This window comes from Dermacentor andersoni, chromosome 4, assembly GCF_023375885.2.
Source record: "Dermacentor andersoni chromosome 4, qqDerAnde1_hic_scaffold, whole genome shotgun sequence".
NCBI classification, from domain to species: domain Eukaryota; kingdom Metazoa; phylum Arthropoda; class Arachnida; order Ixodida; family Ixodidae; genus Dermacentor; species Dermacentor andersoni.
The window spans coordinates 215,707,614-215,726,685 of record NC_092817.1 but is presented as its reverse complement, the minus strand read 5'-3'; the positions used below and the strand labels follow the sequence as shown (position 1 = coordinate 215,726,685).

General features: G+C 47.4%; 1 protein-coding gene across 2 annotated transcripts in view; it reads left to right on the top strand.

Moving 5' to 3' along the window:
• The first annotated feature begins 7,551 nt into the window (after positions 1 to 7,551).
• The window catches only part of ric8a (ric8 guanine nucleotide exchange factor A), a 326,541-nt gene continuing 315,020 nt past the window's right edge, over positions 7,552 to 19,072 (top strand). The window contains exons 1-2 of one of the 2 annotated variants that reach the window (XM_050185303.3): positions 7,552 to 8,434; positions 10,059 to 10,106. In XM_050185303.3, coding sequence (XP_050041260.3) covers positions 8,354 to 8,434; positions 10,059 to 10,106 — 129 coding nt within the window. In that variant the 5' untranslated portion in view covers positions 7,552 to 8,353. The remainder of the gene's footprint in view (positions 8,435 to 10,058; positions 10,107 to 19,072) is intronic. The other variant, XM_055074787.2, reaches the window with a different exon arrangement.

Here is a 19,072-nt window from a genome sequence, read left to right as displayed (position 1 = left end):
GAGATCGACACGGCAAAGAAGACCGCCACAGCGCCTCCAATACGGTAGCAATTTTAAGCACTGTTCGTAGCCTCTCGCAATGCCGTTCGATAATATTATGCGAAGCATATTACTAGAGCTCAACCCAGCTCCTCAGGCGCGGCGGTGTCGCCTTCAATGACCTTTAGTGACCCCATGCCATACCACGTGACACCGTGACGTCACGACAGAGGAGAAACGGGGCTCCAACTCGCGCCGTCGCTCGCGGCGTCGCGGCGGTATATAAGCAGCTGCGCTTGCCTCTGCTAGACACTCACGAGGTGAGATGCCTCCTGGAGACAGAGCTGCTCGTTGGAATGAGAAGCGAAGGTTGCGGCGTGCTACAGACTGATGAAGAGCGGGAAGAACGTCTGGCCAAGCAACGTGTTTCTAGGTGGCTTTGATCGGACGCGGTGAGCGTCAAGCAACGCAGCGTTCGGCGCGACAACGAAATGTGCGCCTGAGCAAGCGACGCACGCCTGAGCCGACGCCGACGACACCGGCTTTTCTGCGACACGAGCTCCTTAACGCTGTCGCGTTAAAATAAAGGCTAGTATGCTTCGCATCCTGGTCTTAACCTTAGCTAAGCCACAGCCATTTTTTCACTTTCTTGTTTGTACAGGAAAGAGGATGTATCGTGTTTTATAAAGACATGCGCATGATGTTCAACTCGGCATTACTGCGCATGCCCACTAAGGATGGAATCAACGCACATGCCCTCGAAAGCTATCTTTAACGTGTTCCCTCTCCTACCCACAACGCATAAATAGTTCAGGAAATAAAGCAACGGGGTTCTGTGTTGACTGACACTTCGCTCTATCGTATTCTTTGCGCGAACGGCACGAAACAGTTATATTCCCTAATGCAATGCCTAAACGATTTTTTTTTTGTTGGACAAGAGGATCAGGGTAAGGCTCAAGACCTATGAGCATTCTATTGCACAGATGAAGGGATTAACCAAACAAGCCCTGCGAAGTCCAGGAAGATTCATACAATGGAAACTTGGCATTTGCTTGAGTGGCATGCATGGACCTGCAAACCCACACCGGTCATATTAGCGTGCATCTCACATCTATAACCTAATGCAGGTTCCTAGCTGCAATGAACCTACATCGTGTTTGTAAACAAGTTGCGAGGAACATTTGCGCAAACCTGGTACCTCGCATAGCACCTTCAAAAGAAGCAATACTAAATAGCTGCTTAGCAAACTAGCTGGAAGAAATTTAAGAAAATTTCTTGGTCTTCAAGACAGCCAAGCTTTACAACAAAATTGAGCCAGAGTAGAACTATGAGCGGCTGGGCCACGTTCTACAATATTTGTCTTCATAGTTTACATTGGGGTTGTCAACATGTTCCCTTTGAACTGTGGCGAGCAGCTGCAGCTCAAGCAAGTCGCGATTCGCTAGCCGCCAAAAACCGAGATAAACAAGGGAACAGTATGAACATGCAAGACAAGAAACAGTAGAGGTAAATGCGACATCGAGTGCCATATAAAATTTGCAACAGCTCACTTACTCAGGCAATATCTGCAACAGCAATCATACGAAGGATGAAACAATTTTTTGTTTTCGCGATCGATGCACAACACTAAGCGGCAACTGCAGCAACAAGCACTTCGAACGAGTTTAAACGCTTTTACCATAAGAGCAAAACGTTCTGCCGAACTGAGAACCCACATATCTTGTTCAACAAACAAGAGCAACAGCACTGAAAAACGTAACAGGAGCTGCACAAGACCACACTACCAACCATAAACGCGCTCCAAGGCATAAGGAAACGAGCTGCTCCAGCGTTGCGCCCAAGTGTGGCTCGAGATCGCAAGCTCGAACACCATCCCGTTCCTCCAGCGCAACTAATTAGAACAACATTCTATCACACAACACAGTAAGAAATTGTAAAATTGTGTTTTAGCTAAGCTGAACAGCTGAAGCAGCTCCAGCAGCGCGCGCAAAACTATAAACCGGAACACGCCATACTTGTTTAAACAACGTCATCATTACTGTGACGTCACTTCCGTGCGTGGCAGCAGCGTTTTAGTATGGCATTTCGCTTCTACCACGCGCGTGTCACCAGTTCCCGCCTTTTTCGGCAGGTATATTTCCCATTTACTGGCTACTTCATCCTGCGGCAACTGTGCCTTCTTTGCCTGCCTGTGCTCTCGGGATGTTTTCTGTCGTTCGGCGATCGCTTCTCGTATCTCCCTGTTCCACCATGCAGCTTTTAGGTTTCTTTTTTCCTTTCCAACGAACATGTTGTTTCTCTTCCCGTATTTCTGTCGTTATTGCACTTAGAAGCTCACTATATTGCCACTCTTTACTTAGCCATTTGCCAAGTTCTTTCTCGACTCTAGGGACTATATTTGTTATTTTTTCAGCGTTCAAATTTGGGCTGTCCCTTTTGCTCTTCTTGCTCTCTTTCCCAAATACATATCCCATTCTCAAAATGATACGTTTATGGTAACTCCCTATGCTGGTATACCCTACCTCGTCAATGACCATTTCTCTCATCACGAATCCCTCCTGTCATCAAACAGTAATCATTGGTCGATTGCCGGTTTCCCACTTCCCACGTGATCTGCCCTTTACACTTAGGCCCTGTATTCACGATAACGAGGTTATGTTGTTCACAAAGGTCTAGCATTGACTTCCCGTTGTTGTCGGTATAGCCATCTAAATCCTGTATGTGGGCATTCATGTCACCTAATAGGACAATTTCAGCACCATTCCCGAAACCGTTAATATCAGCGCTTATGTATCCACTAACTCTTTATTCTTCTCTGTGCAATTATTTCCGGTCCACAAATACGTAACAACCAGCCAAGTTTTTTTCCACTCATTGTACCTGATAACCAAAGATGCTCTTGACATTGTGAATTTACTCTTTTCCATATGGCTCCCTGATGGATGAGCATTCCGACTCCCCCTCCCTTTCTTTCCGACTTAGTGCTGTTGCACCCTTCCCAAACATAGTTCTCAATAACTGGCGGCTCTTCTGAGCCTCTAAGGAGCATTTCTGTAACCGCATACACCCCTATTTGTTCGCTGTTTAACTGCTCCTCAATCTCTGCCCACTTTTCTTTTCTTCTCCCGCCCTGAATGTTTATGTAGCCTATCGCATTGCGAACTCTCTTTCTTGTTTTCCTCCTTTTTCTGTTATCGACGGTGATGCTCTTCTGAGGTTCCCCTAGGGGACCTTCTTCATTACTACCTACTCTGGTCTCCTGAGCGCCCGCGGGCCCCCTAAATAAGCAACAGCGTGACCACCAAGTCGCCAGCCCACTTCTCTTGCCAGCCTGTAATTGAAGTGGATCCCGTCTCGTTTAAAACCGCCACACCTTCTCACTTCCCTGTTTACTTCGACAACCTCGAAGTCTTTCTGTCGGCTCATTTTCCATATCGCCTCATTAGCATCCACTACCGCTCTTTGTACGCGACTGTCACGCACAGGCACCTCCGGTACCGTGCACACCACGATCTGTACCTGAGGGGATAGCTCGCGCAAGTCGTCCACCCCCTTCGCCAAGCGCTGGCCTAGTCCTGTCCCTTTCCTGTTAAGGACGTCATTTAGCCCACCTGCTGCTATGACAAGGTTGCACACGTGGGCATTTTCCGCGAGTTTTTCTTTTGCTCGCTCCATGACAGAACCCAGTGTCCGCCATGGCAATGTCCCTACAGCCACTTTTTATCGCCTTTCACCCTCTCCACGATTGCTTTTGAGCACCCAGCCAGGTTTGAGTCGCCAGCGAAAATCACCCTTTCACTCTCTCCTACCTCTCCCTGCTTCCCTTTGTCCTTTTCCGCGTGATTCGGACTCGACAAAGGGCATTGTCCTCTGGGCTCCTGCTATTTCCGCGTGGCGGCCTCAAGGTAGGTGCCGCTCTTTCCAGCTAACTCTTCATCACGCTGCACGCATTCCGCGTACTTTGCTGACGCTCCCTCTCCTGTTGCGTCGGGGGCCTGCGTTACATTGTCACGCACATTCTCGTTCACGATGGCGGCCCTGTTCAGCTTTTCCTCGGTTGCTTCAAGTCGCTTTTCAACTACCTTTCGTGCATCACGCTCCCTTTTTAGCTCATTTTTGAGCTCCTACACTTGTTTGACAAGCTCTTCCTGGAAAGCCTCCATTTTCTGCAGCCTAGTATTGACATCACATTGTGCCTATTGTTTCGACGCCCTCTCCATTCTCATCCATCTCCTCATCTGCCTTGAGGTACCCCCCGCGCACTGCCTGCTTTACCGTCTTTCTCGCCATGTATTGCATGGCTTTTTGCAAATACTAGAATCCTATAATAATGCTACTACTGATGCAAATACTATATTATAATACTGCAATGCAGAGCACGTGCGTATTCAGCCAAAACCGATACGCACAGGATCCAAATCCTCAAAATGCCGCAAAGCAACTATCACCACTGTTTCAAAAGCAATCAGTGCCGCCGAGACCGAAGGTATGACACGCTATCGCATGCGCTCAACCATGCTGCCATGCTCTCACTTTTCTACCAAAACACACACAGTAAAACCAATAATAGCTATTAGTTTTGCCACTTCCAAGGTACCATTTAAAGACTGCAAACACTCAACGTCCCACCCTGCTGCACGTGTACAAGTACGTGGCGCGAAAGGACGCTTTAACCATCCTGCATAGTTTCTCACTATAACACCTAGAGGGAAATATGGCGCCACCGTCTATGGGAGTTTCTTAAGAGGGCACCGTACCGTCATGGGAATGACGGTATATGTACCTGCGAGGCTCGTGTTGGCTGGTGTTGTAGGAGGCTTAGTCTAAAACGTGGATATGGCTACACAAGTGACGCGTTCTCAGAGTAAAATCTTTATAAAATGTTTCCATTCACGCTTATTACATCTTTACTCACCTACAATGCATGACCAAGCGAAGAAAAGCAAGAACAGACGACAAACTGTTTCAAAGCGATCGCGAACCTTGTCGTCTGTCCTCCAACTTTGGCGGCCCGCTGATACATTTATTGCGAAGCAATACTACTTTAGGTCGCACTTCAGCCCGTTCCGTGGCGAGGCGGTGGTAGGCACCACCACCACGTGACCTCGCTGCGTGACGTCACACCACGTGACCTAGAGTGACGTCACAGCAGCTGTGTAAAAACGGGGCCCCATCTCACGCCGTCGCGAGGCGAGGCGGTAGCCACTAACGGCGGCCTAACTCCGGCTCCTCTCACCAAGGGCGCTACGGTCGGTGTGACGTCACACCAGCTGTGTAAAAACGGGGCCCCATCTCACGCCGTCGCGAGGCGAGGCGGTAGCCACCAACGGTGGCCTAACTCCCGCTCCTCTCACCAGGGGCGCTACGGTCAGAGGGGGCATGTCTTACGACGCGGAGAAAATGGAGTGTTACCGCACCGTCGGCCAATCGATACTGGAAGATTTTGTAATGGGCACGCTGGTGAGGGAAATGTTTGTCGGCATACACGGATTCGACGGATGACTTCCTCTTAGATGATTCACTGTAAGCCGTAACACTAGCATAACCCAAGACTACCACCAGCCATACTACCAGCTGATCGGAGAATAACGCACTTTTGCTTCGCAATCACCAGGCTTAACCAAGCTAAGCCACGGGCGTTTTTTTTTACGTATCATATAGTCGTACACGCAATAACAAGTTCTCATAGTTAAACAAAACATGTTTTTGCGTAATAATAAAACGAAAACAGCTTTTCCCGTGCTGTTTTAGTAGAAAATGAATCATTGTGACAGACGGAACGGTGCTTGCCAAGCGCGTCTTCAAGGTGTCCTGTCTCTCCGAGAACGATGCCAATCCGAAGTCACACACTATAACACCTAGAGGGTAATCTGGCGCCACCGTCTATGGGAGTTTCTTAAGGGGGCACCGTGCAGTTATGGGAATGACGGTATATGTGTCTGCGAGGTTCATGTTGGCTGGTTTTGTAAGAGGCTTCGTCTAAAACGTGGATATGGCTACGCAAATAACGCGTTCTCAAAGTAAACTCGTCATAAAATGTTTCCATTCACGCATATTACATCTTTACTCACCCGCAATGCATGACCAAGCGAAGAAAAGCAAGAACAGACGACCAACTGTTTCAACGCGATCGCGAACCTTGTCATCTATCCTCCAAGTTTGGCGGCCCGCTGATACTTTTTACGTATCATATAGTCGTACACGCAATAACAAGATAAACAAAACATGTTTTCGCCTAATAATAAAGCTAAAACAGCTTTTCACGTGCTATTTTAGTAGAAAATGAATCATTGTGACAGACGGAACGCTACTTGCCAAGCGCGTCTTCAAGGTATCCTGTCTCTACGAGAACGATGACAATCCGAAGTCACAACATACCAGCATTCCCATGCATACCACAGCGCAGCAGCGCCAGATTTCCCTCTAGGTAATGTAGTGAGAAACTCTATGGGCCTTTCCTCCTCTCTGGCTTGGGCGATCAGGCGCGGCGCCGCTTGAAAGTATTTATGTCGCGCGCTGCGGAACGATTTCGAGATGTTTTAGATCTTACTTTGAGAAATTTACACCATGTTCGTTAATATAAGGTCGTCAGGGAAGCCTTTCGGTGCATCGGTAACTACTGTAGGCAGAAAGTTGTCTTGGGGGCGCAAAAATGTGACGCGCATAATCAGTCGCGGTGTACGCGCGTGTACGTGTTCTTTACTATTTTGCTTATATCGATTTTAATTCAACAAAGAAAACCGGCATCTCTGTATTGCCAGCATTAAATGGTAAATCAGCTCACTGTCTGATCGATTGGCGTAGGGAGTAAAACATAAAACATAACAGCGCATGCTCGTGCACGGCCAACCTAAGGCAACCTCGAAACATCTGAGCGGCAGGCGCTATCAAATATTTGTGATACACTGGCATCGTTCTCACGCATTTTAAGTCTAGTATGCTTGAAATTACCATATGTCTACGCTAGCAGTGCTGCATGAGGCCCATGGCGCTGCTCAACACAGCGATCACTGCGGTTGGTGAGCCAGCACGATGCATATATAAGCTGTGTGCTTCGGCATCGCCTGTTTGGCCTGTATACAGCCATAATATATGAGAGGGTTCGTATAAAAAAAATGCGATGGCTATTTTTGAGCGCAAAATTTCCGTAATACGTGTGAGTGCGTCGTAGAGAACTGAAGGAACACAACCGAACACATCCGAATAAAAAAATTCGGTTATCATTCTTTTTCTCTAAAAAGCAAGAGAAAACGGGCTAACGCCGCAGAACGTTTATAAATATATAACCGCTGATGCCGTATGCTTGGACCATGTGCTATATAGAACAAAGATATCTGTAATGGAGCACCTACTACTGCTTAGGACGCTCGCGCAGTTTGTAAACGGTCGCTTTGCTGGACAAGCTTAATTCAGACTGTAAGGTATGCTGCTATTACTAGCCAAAACTATATTATTCATGGGTGGAAACCTCATCCATCCAACAAAGTAGTCACGCAATGTTACCTGCAGCGAACTGTTTGAACGCTTGTCAAAGTAACGGCACAGCTCCTACCGTAGTGGAATGGTACCCACGCTGTTACGATCGTCGCGTATGTTTCATGGCTCCTTAACCACAGCTTAGAAATAGAGGATAATACTGAAATAAGGTCACATTAGTGATTGGAACATTCATAAATGCACAATTGATCTCCGAGGCTGATTGTGGGCTCAAATATGCGCGCACACATCGCGCTGCGTGTTCCGTCCACATCAACGCCTGCAGAAATTCTGGCCATGACGCCATGAGCTTCACAAAGAGTGACGTCAGGGCCTCTCTTTAGTTTCCTTCCTCTGTGCATGCATACCACAGCGCTGCAGCGCCAGATTTCCCCTCTAGGTAATGTAGTGAGAAACTCTATGGTACACAAGACACCCGCTCACTCGAAATACGAGCCACAAAGAAAAAAGAGAAAGAAAAAGAAAACCACCCAATTACTATTTAAAAGTAAAAAAATCAGAAACAGAAGCAAGCTCAGGGCATGCACAAAAACTTATGATTTCGTCGCCGCCACGGAACCCCGAAAAGCACGTCCATTCGCCTCAAAATTAAAACCAAAACCAAAACTTTTTCGGTGCATTTGTTTGTCTGGACGCCAAGCGTCCGAGCAGCGCCACCAACGGCTTTTTAGTGCATCTTCCCCGCTTCGCGCACTGATACGCCGGCTGCTCAGTCAGGTGTTCTGTGGCTCGGTTTCGTGTGCTTTCGTTGAGAAATAAACGTCTGTTCCCAATTTTCCTGCAGCGCGGAGGCAGTTTACGGTTTTGCACAATCTACGCCGCCAGCAGCCAACGTCGAGCACTGCGTGGTGCAGCGCAGAGGCTAGCGCATCTCGGCATGGGACCACCGATTGTGGACCAACTGCTGGCCGCGTCACACGACCAGGTTGAGAGCTTACTCAAAGAGTTTAATGCAAAGGTGAGCGAGCAGCAGGCTTTAGGGATTGCGTCGGCTTCTGCGTGTTCCCATGTTGTCGTTTTTGTGTCCTTGCAGTTCTCCCCATCGATTGGCACTGCTGAGGCGTGATTAGTAAGTGCGCGCGGTGAATAGCGTTTCGTTCAATCGTCAATTGGTGAACCCGCGAATTTCCTTGAATATTTTTATGCGCTTGCAATTACGAACGAGTGGCTGACCTGTGTCTCTTTCTTTCCGTCCCGTTTGAAGGTTGCGATTTCCTTGATTTCAAAAAGAACCAACTAGCCTAGAATCAACATTAGCGTGATGTATGAGGAACACACGGTAGCATTGGCAGAACGGCTGTTCGGAGAATGCTTTGGATGGCCACTTAGTTCTTGGAAATGATGGAATACCGCGCTGGGCCAAGGACGTGATGAACTGAGACACTACAAACACATAAAGCGCTCACTATCGACTGTTTAATGACGATGGAAAAGGCACATGGATAAGCAATTGGCAACGTATCACGTACATGGTCATTTATATCTACGTCAAGTTTGTATGCGAGCGAATTTTTTTTTTCGGCAGTTAAATTTCTTTAAATTGTTCCCGTGTGCTATGGATGGTGCGCTGACACGCACCGTTTCGTCGCTATGCAGTGCACCGATAATTTTTCGGTGCATTTTTGTCGTGGGTGGTAATAATGGTGGTTCGTTCAAGTTTTAGCTGGCAAGCACACCTCGAGCAGTGCACAGCGAGGTTTCTACATTCCGGTGAAGCTTTGCCTGCATAGTTGTGTTCTCGTAGCCTTTCTTTCAAACGCCGGCCAGTCTGTCCGATGCCCGGCTGCCCACAAGACAAAGGGATGTTGTAGAGCGCAACTTGCACTTGATGGTACCACCTAGATCTCCGGTTCTTCGCATTTGCACACATTCCTTCGAGCTTGATGGGTGCCAACAGCACCAACTTTACATTTTGCTGACTATATTTTGTTATTTTATGCGAGATAGGGTGATACTGCCTTACAGCAAGCATACAAACCTTTGTCTGCTGCACGGATTTACTGTGTTTTCTTTGCGGGCTTCAGGCATTTTGCGCCACTGCTGTCAGCATCTGGTCAGAGTATCCGGATTCCACGAGGTGTCTTATCAGTATGCGCGAACTTTCGCCCAGTGCCGACTTGGGCTAGTTGGTTGAAGTTCCACATATTCGACAAACAACCCAGACAAACAGGACTACGGAAGACAACAACACAGGTGTTGGCTGTCAACCGGCAGTTTATTTGATGCAAGTATATGGAGAAAAATAACGGGAAGATATGGTGATAGTCAATGTGCCAGTCATAGAAGTTTGTGGAAATGCAAGGTTTCGAGACCAGTGTGGGACAAGTCCTACGTTGCCATCACCGATTGGCCAGACATTCTGTAATTAGGTGGCCAGTATTAATCTGTAGTCATTTGCTATGGTGTCTCCCAGTGTTTGTAAAACCAGTGATTTGTTGCTACACAATGCAGACCAAAAATGCAGTCTTTCAAAACTTTTGGAATGTATGAATATACTTGCATGTATGCAAATAAATAATGATAGATTGTACAAGTGGGTAAAGTTGCTGATGATTAACGAAATATGTGCTTTCCTGTTGCAGCATGCCCAGATATTCACCTTTCCTGACCTAAGCCTGGATGATCGGCAGGTAAGTCAGTTCTTATTCTTGAGCAGGCCCGTTATTTCAAAGCTTTGAGCTGCACATGGAAGTCCTCCTGCTGCATTTTGTCTTTATTTGCTAAAAATGCCTGGACTGCCGATCACTAACTGTAGTCGCAGTACAAACCACTTACAAAATCAAGAAAATGCCCATCTAGTCAAGCAGTACAAATTTATGTGTGGACTGATAGGTCAGCTGTACCATAAGCTAGTGAACTAAGGAGGACACAAAACTGAAATGGCCATGCCACCCTAATCAATAATTATGTGAAGCTGTTTTGCTATTTTATTGTGATTAACATTATTTGGTAAGTTCACACACTTTTAGGCGACTATCTATCTGTCAGGCTTCCCTTAATAGGTTACTTGCAATTTTCTCATCAACTTGGGTTTCTGTGTAGTTTGAGATGAACCGTCAGACCAACTTGGGTCTATGGGTATGTTCTACTGGGTATGTGTTGCTCTTCGGAACTTTTTTGATGTCAACTTGGGTCACTGGGTATTTGGAGCTCTTCAGTGGACCTTTTTGACGTCAACTAGAGTCACTGTGTATGTGCCACTGCGTATGTGCTGCTCTTCAATATGCCCCTTTGACGCCAGACACCAACTTGAGTCACTGGCCATGCACCACTAGGTGCAACTAGGAATGTTTGGCTCTTCAGAGAGTTTCCTTGACACCAACTAGGGTAACTGGGTATGTGCTGCTCTTCAATGAACCTTTTTGATGCCAACTGACAGGCCGCCATTGGAATATGAACCTGGCAACGTTTAACGCTAGAACGTTATCTAGTGAGGCGAGTCTAGCAGGGCTATTGGAGGAATTAGAGGGCAGTAAATGGGATATAATAGGGCTCAGTGAAGTTAGGAGGCCAAAAGAAGCATATACAGTGCTAAAAAGCGGGCACATCCTGTGCTACCGGGGTTTAGTGGAGAGACGAGAACTAGGAGTCGGATTCATGATTAATAAGAATATAGCTGGTAACATACAGGAATTTTATAGCCTTAACGATAGGGTGGCAGGTCTTGTTGTGAAACTTCATAAGAGGTACAAAATGAAGGTTGTACAGGTCTATGCCCCTACATCCAGTCATGATGACCAGGAAGTCGAAAGCTTCTATGAAGACGTCGAATCGGCGATGGGTAGAGTGAAAACAAAATACACTATACTGATGGGCGACTTCAATGCCAAGGTAGGCAAGAAGCAGGCTGGTGACAAGGCAGTGGGGGAATATGGCATAGGCACTAGGAATAGCAGTGGAGAGTTATTAGCAGAGATTGCTGACCAGAATAATATGCGGATAATGCATACCTTCTTCCGCAAGCGGGATAGCCGAAAGCGGACGTAGAGGAGCCCGAACGGCGAGACTAGAAATGAAATAGACTTCATACTCTGCGCTAACCCTGGCATCATACAAGATGTGGACGTGCTCAGCAAGGTGCACTGCAGTGACCATAGGATGGTAAGAACTCGAATTAGCCTAGACCTGAGGAGGGAACGAAAGAAACTGGTACGTAAGAAGCCGATCAATGAGTTAGCAGTAAGAGGGAAAATAGAGAAATTCGAGATCAAGCTGCAGAACAGGTATTCGGCTTTCATTCGGGAAGAGGACCTTAGTGTTGGAGCAATGAACGACAATCTTGTGTTCATCATTAAGGAGTATGCAATAGAAGTTGGTGGTAACTCCGTTAGACAGGATACCGGTAAGCTATCGCAGGAGACGAAAGATCTGATCAAGACATGCCAATGTATGAAAGCCTCTAACCCTACAGCTAGAATAGAACTGGCAGAACTTTCGAAGTTAATCAACAAGCGTAAGACAGCTGACATAAGGAAGTATAACATGGATAGAATTTAACATGCTCTCAGGAACGGAGGATGCGTCAAAGCAGTGAAGAAGAAACTAGGAATTTGCAAGAATCAGATGTATGCGTTAAGAGACAAAGCCGGCAGTATCATTACTAATATGGATGAGATAGTTCAAGTGGCTGAGGAGTTCTATAGAGATTTATACAGTACCAGTGGCACCCACGACGATAATGGAAGAGAGACTAGTCTAGAGGAATTTGAAATCCGACAGGTAACGCCGGACGAAGTAAACAAAGCCTTGGGAGCTATGCAAAGGGGGAAGGCAGCTGGGGAGGATCAGGTAACAGCAGATTTGTTAAAGGATGGTGGCCAGATTGTTCTAGAGAAACTGGCCGCCCTGTATACGCAATGCCTTATGACCTCGAGCGTACCGGAATCTTGGAATAATGCTAACATAATCCTAATCCATAAGAAAGGGGACGCCAAAGACTTGAAAAATTATAGACCGATCAGCTTACTGTCAGTTGCCCACAAACTATTTACTAAGGTAATCGCAAATAGAATCAGGAACACCTTAGACTTCTGTCAAGCAACGGACCAGGCAGTATTCCGTAAAGGCTACTCAACAATAGACCATATTCACACTATCAATCAGGTGATCGAGAAATGTGCGGAATATAACCAACCCTTATATATAGCTTTCATTGATTACGAGAAAGCATTTGATTCTGTCGAAACCTCAGCAGTCATGGAGGCATTACGGAATCAGGGTGTAGATGAGCCGTATGTAAAAATACTGAAAGATATCTATAGAGGCTCCACAGCCACCGTAGTCCTCCATAAAGAAAGCAACAAAATCCCAATAAAGAGGCGTCAGGCAGGGAGATACGATCTCTCCAATGCTATTCACAGCGTGTTTACAGGAGGTATTCAGAGACCTGGATTGGGAGGAATTGGGGATAAAAGTTAATGGAGAATACCTTAGTAACTCGCGATTCTTTCTTTCTTTCTTTCTTTATTAATACTGTTAACCCTCGCTTGAGGGTTGTTACAGGGAGGGAAAAATAGTACAACACAAGTAAATTTGACATTTCAAAGCATCAGGTTGGGTGTTCACGATACAAAATATCAATCAAGCATTCAAATTTGTGCACATCCGTCTGAACGACAACAACATCAGGTAAGGCATTCCACATTTCAATTACATCCGGGAAAAAAGAATAACGAAAAACATCAACACGTGTGTTATAAGGCTTGACGGCTCTGCTGTGGTTTATTCTCTCGCTACGATTTGTAGGGAACTGGACATATATTTCCTTTTTTATCTTCAGAACGCTTTGAAGTATCTGAAAATAAATCTTAAGTCTGGCTTTCTTCCTTCGGGTTTCCAGCAACTCAAGCCCACACGAACGCAGAATTGTTGTTACCGAGTCAGTCCTTCGATACCTTGAAGCAATAAAACGAGCAGCCATTCTCTGAATTCTTTCTAGTTTGTCTATTAAGACTTTTTGGTGGGGGCTCCAGACAACGCAAGCGTATTCTAAAGATGGACGTATGAGAGTTTTATAAGCAATTAATTTAGCATCTTTCGTTGCATGTTCCAGCTTTTTCTTCAGTGAATACAGTTTTTGGGAAGCCGTCGAGCACAGGTTATCAATATGTTTATGCCAGTCTAAGTTATGTGAAATTGTGATCCCTAAATACTTGAATGTATCTACATTTGTTAGTTTGTTGCTTGCAATATTATAAAAGAATGGTGCCGCACTTTTTTTGTTAGTAACATGTGTAAAAGTCGATTTGTTGTAATTGATTTCCATGTCCCATTTTTCACACCAAAGGTGAAGGGAATGAAGAACCCGGTTAATTCTGATTTGGTCGTCAATGTGTGTTACCGTAGAATAAATTAAACAGTCGTCAGCAAAAAGCTTCAATTTCACAGGGAACTCGACAATCTCTGTAATGTCGTTAATGTAAACCAAGAACAGCAACGGGGCCAAAACAGACCCCTGGGGAACACCAGAAAGCACTTCTAACGCAGGGGACAAGCACTCGTCCACACGCACAACCTGCCTGCGATTGTGTAGGTAGGCTTCAATCCATTTTAGAATAGTGTCATTTATTCCTGCTTTATGCAACTTCAAAAGTAATTTATTGTGCGAAACTTTGTCGAAGGCTTTCGCAAAGTCTACGCAGATGACGTCCATTTGTTCTTGGACGTCTATAGCTAAAGTAAAATCATGAATAGTTTCTACGAGCTGGGTTACTGTAGAAAGTCCCTTTCGGAAACCATGTTGGTGCTGATAAAAAAAGTCGTTATTTTCAAGAAAAACGAGGATATGCTTACTTATGATGTGCTCTAAGACTTTACAACAGACGCTAGTCAGGGAAACTGGGCGATAGTTATTTATTAGCAATCGGTTACCGCTTTTAAGAACAGGAGTTATGACTGCGCAACGCCAGTCTTGTGGCAACGAGTGAGTTTGCAATGACTTAACAAAGATATTATTTAAGAAAAATGACACCCACTCCGCGTATCGCTTTAGAAATTGGGTTGGTATTCCATCCGGCCCGCTAGCCTTCTTAGAATCTAAAAGTAGTAGTTGGTTAAACACGCCTGCTTGAGTGACGACAAGATTTTCCATCCCACATGAAAAGGAAGACGGCAGACAAGCGACTGCGCAATCGCTGCTAGGCGCTGAAAAAACTGATTGGAAGAAATTATTAAAATGACTCGCAATATTTGTTTTTTGCGTTACTATTACATTGTTAACTTGGATCTTGTTTATTTGTTCTTTTTTATCATTCAGATAAAGCCAGAATTTTTGTGGTGATGTTTTCATAAAATTATTTAATGTTTGGTTAAAGAACTGCTCTTTTGATTCCTTCAGAGCCGTTTTCAGTGCCCTTCGCAATTTCGATACCTCGGCGGAGATACCTTGCCTTTTGCGTAAACGCTTTATTTTACGCTTAATATGAATGATATGTCGATTAATCCAAGGGTTCCGTCGTTTTATATTTTTTAGTCGAGTTGGGATGAAACTATCAACGCAATGTCTTATAATTTTCTTGAGGCGCTGCCATAGTTCGTCAACCGATTCACAATCGCAGACAAGTTCAAATTGATTAAATGATAATTCTAAAAAATCGAGAATAGATGTGTCGTCTGCCCGGCTATAGTCCTTAACTTTCACAGGTATAAACGGCTGGGAACGAGTGCTTGCGCTCGACACTATGTGTACAAGAACCATCTTGTGATCTGACAGACCATCATCCACAGACACTGTATAGTCGCCTATTTTATTCGCTGATTCGCTGATGATATTGCCTTGCTTAGTAACTCAGGGGACCAATTGCAATGTATGCTCACTAACCTGGAGAGGCAAAGCAGAAGAGTGGGTCTAAAAATTAATCTGCAGAAAACTAAAGTAATCTTTAACAGTCTCAGAAGAGAACAGCAATTTACAATAGGTAGCGAGGCACTGGAAGTGGTAAGGGCATTCATCTACTTAGGGCAGGTATTGACGGCAGATCCGGGTCATGAGATGGAAATAATCAGAAGAATAAGAATGGGCTGGGGTGCATTTGGCAGGCATTCTCAGATCATGAACAGCAGGTTGCCATTATTCCTCAAGACAAAAGTGTATAATAGCTGTGACTTACCAGTACTCGCCTACGGGGCAGAAACCTGGAGGCTTACGAAAAGGGTTCTACTTAAATTGAGGACGACGAAACGAGCTATGGAAAGAAGAATGATGGGTGTAACGTTAAAGGATAAGAAAAGAGCAGAGTGGGTGAGGGAACAAACGCGAGTTAATGGCATCTTAGTTGAAATCAAGAAAAAGAAATGGGCATGGGCAGGACATGTAATGAGGAGGGAAGATAACCCATGGTCATTAAGGGTTACGGACTGGATTGCAAGGGAAGGGAAGCGTAGCAGAGGGCGGCAAGGTGGGTGGATGAGATTAAGAAGTTTGTAGGGACGACATGGCCACAATTAGTACCTGACGGGGTTGTTGGAGAAGTATGGGATGATGATGATGAAGCAACATCTACTGGGCCCGAAATAAATCGGTGGTGCACGCAGGCACCAGATGGGGTGGTTCCCTAGTTACGGGACCCATATGTTTCCAGCAGCTCCTGGCCCCTGTCCGTCAGTGCGAGCTGAATCGGTAAGGCGGGGCTGGATAACAAGGTCTCCCATCGCTCAAGGGGTTGGGGATTGGGGGTGTTGGTGGGAAGGGGAGGAGGGGGGGTCTTGAGTTCTGTGCACTCTGCCAAGACGTGCGGCAGTGTGCCCTTTTCTCTTCTGCAAAAAGGACAGAGCATATCGTATTCCGCAGGGTACATGCGGTTGATCAATACGGGATGCGCAAGCGATCCCGCCTGCGCTCGACGCAGGATCGTCTGTTGTTGCCTGGTGAGTTTGGGGTGCGGTTCTGACAGTCTGCACCTTTCCTCTCGGTACATCCGGGTCATGTCACGAAAGCTGGTAAAAGGGTGCGGTAGCTCTTCCGGCTCGTGCTCGGCCCGGATTGACATTTCTCGAGCATCGTAGTCGGCGATGCTGTTGCCTGCTACCTGCGAGTGAGCCGGGACGCACACGAGCTCTATGGCTCTTCCCGGAGGCTTGTGCTTGGCTAGAATGGCTTGGGCCGCAGAGGAGATTACCCCCCTGCAGAAGCCTCTGTAGGCTGTCTTAGAGTCGGTGACTACGGTGTCCACGCTCGGCTGTGTGAGTGCGAGGGCCACGGCCGCTTCTTCGGCAACTGCGGGGTCTGTTGTCTTCAGGGACGCGCTGACAATCAGCCTGTCTTTTGATGTAACCACCACCGTTGCACGGTCACTGTGTTTGTGGAGCGAGGCGTCCGCGTAGAAGTCCCTGGGGTTCTCTTCCAGCTTCCGGGCTAGGGCTTTCGTCGTCCTTGCCCGGCGTCATGTTCCGGGGAAGGGGTTTTGTCTGAATTATCGTTTTCCAGTCTTCCGGAAGGGCTGTCTTGATGGGTACTGGCTCGATCTGCCATCGTATCTTGCGTATGACGGCTCGTCCGTGTTCCGTGTGGCTGAGCTGGATTCTCTGATTAGAAAGGTGGGCTTCGATGAGCTCCTCCACTGATTTGTGGGCGCCCATGTCTAGCAGTTTTTGCATGGACGAGTATATGTAAATGCCCAGTGCTTGTTTCATTGCCTTACGAAGCATCGTGTTTAGGGTGTCCCTATTCGGCTTCGTCAGCTGGAGATACGGGGCGGAGTAGGTAACCCGCGACACGACGAACGCGCGTACCAGGCGCATGGCATCGTCCTCTTTAAGGCCTCGGTTTCTGTTGGACACCCTCCGAATCATGCCAAGTATTTGTTCGGTTGTAGTCTTGATCTTTGTGATGGCGGCCTGTGCCTTTCCGTCGCTCTGAAGTAGTAGGCAGAGAATCCTAATCTGCTGTGTTGGCTTGATGGTCGTTCCGGCGATCGTGATAATTACGTTCGGCGGCAGCTCCTTCTTGGATTTTCCCGGTTGGATCATGAGTAGCTCTGATTTCTGGGGAGCGCAGCTCAGTCCACGACTTTGCGTACTCGAGCACGGTCGTTGCCGCCCGCTGCAAGACTTCCTCCATCCAGGCATCGGATCCGGCTCAAGCCGTCCACCCCGTAATATTGTCGGCATAGAACGCGTGGTCCACGCCCTCGATTTGCTTGAGAAGATCAGGCAGGGGCAGCAGGGCCAGATTGAAGAGCAGGGGCGACAAGACCAATCCCTGAGGGGTGCCCCTATCGCCGAGCTCGACAGGGTCCGACTTCACCTCCCCTATCCTGATGGTCGCCGCTCGGTTTGACAGAAAAGCTTTTATGTAGCCGAATGTCTTTCGGCCACACCGGGTTTTGTTTAGATTCTGCAACACGCTCACGTGGGACACGTCAAACGCTCCCTTCAGGTCGAGGGCGAGTATCCCGCGCGGCGCGTGCCTCGTTGCCGGCTTCACGACCAGTTTGTGGAGTTGGATCATCGCGTCTTGGGTGCTGAGATGTTGCCTGAAGCCGTACATCGTCTCTGGCATCTGATCCGTTTCTTCGAGGTGCTTCTGCAGCCGGCGAAGGACCATGCGCTCCATCACCTTCCCCACACAGGATGTGAGGGAGATGGGCCACATGTTGTCTATCGTGAGGGCCTTGCTGGGCTTTGGAATGAAGTGAACCTCGGCGTCCTTCCATTCCTACGGCAACTGCGAGCTTTCCCAGGCTTCGTTAATGTGCTCTAGGAGGCCACGGGCCGCTGTACCGCTCATGTTACCGAGTAATTTGTAAGTTATGGCGTCCCTGCCGGCTGCACTTCTCTTGTTACTGTCATCTATCGCTGTCCACAGTTCCGTCATGGTAAACGGCCGGTCCAGCTCTTCGTTGTCGGGTCCTTCGTACCTCTCTGGCACCGGGTTCTGGCCCTTCTCTGTCTTTAGGTACTTGGCCTTCAGGTCTTCCAGAAGCCTGCGGCCGTCTCCCTTGTACGTGTTCAATACTTTGGTGAGGTTGCGATTGGTCGCAGTTTTGCTACTCAGCGGGTCGATCAGATGCCTCAAGAGACACCACGTCTTCCACGTCGAGAGCTTGCCTTGTAGGCCGTCGCAGGTCTACAGCCAATTTTCCTTACATAGTTTGGCCGCGTACTCGGCGATCTGTTTGTTCAAGACTGCTATGCTCTTGGCCAGCTTTCTGTTGTGTCTCTGACGTTTCCACCGCCGCCTCAACGAGTGTCGCGCCGCCCACATGTGGGTCAGTCTGGCGTCCACTTCGGTGTCTGCGACGTCGTTGCGATTTCTTGGGTAAATTTATCGAGGGCCTTTTTCTTGTCCCTCGCCGATTCGGTGTAGGTCCTTTGTGTTTCAGCTTGTCCCGTGTCTTCCTCGGATGCCTCTTCTTGTTCTTGGGTAATCTTTCTCATCTTGTCCCAATCCGTGATCCGCGCCATCCCCAGCACAGCCCGATAACGGGAGCCTCGGATCGTGATGCCGATCAGGCTGTGGTCAGACCCCAGGTCCACTTCTTCGCTTCTCCAGGAGACATCTGACGTGCCTGATAACCACGACAGGTCTGGCGTGGTGTCCCTCGCGGCACTGTTGCCTCTTCTGGTGGTTACGTCCGGCTCATTCAGGAGGGCCATC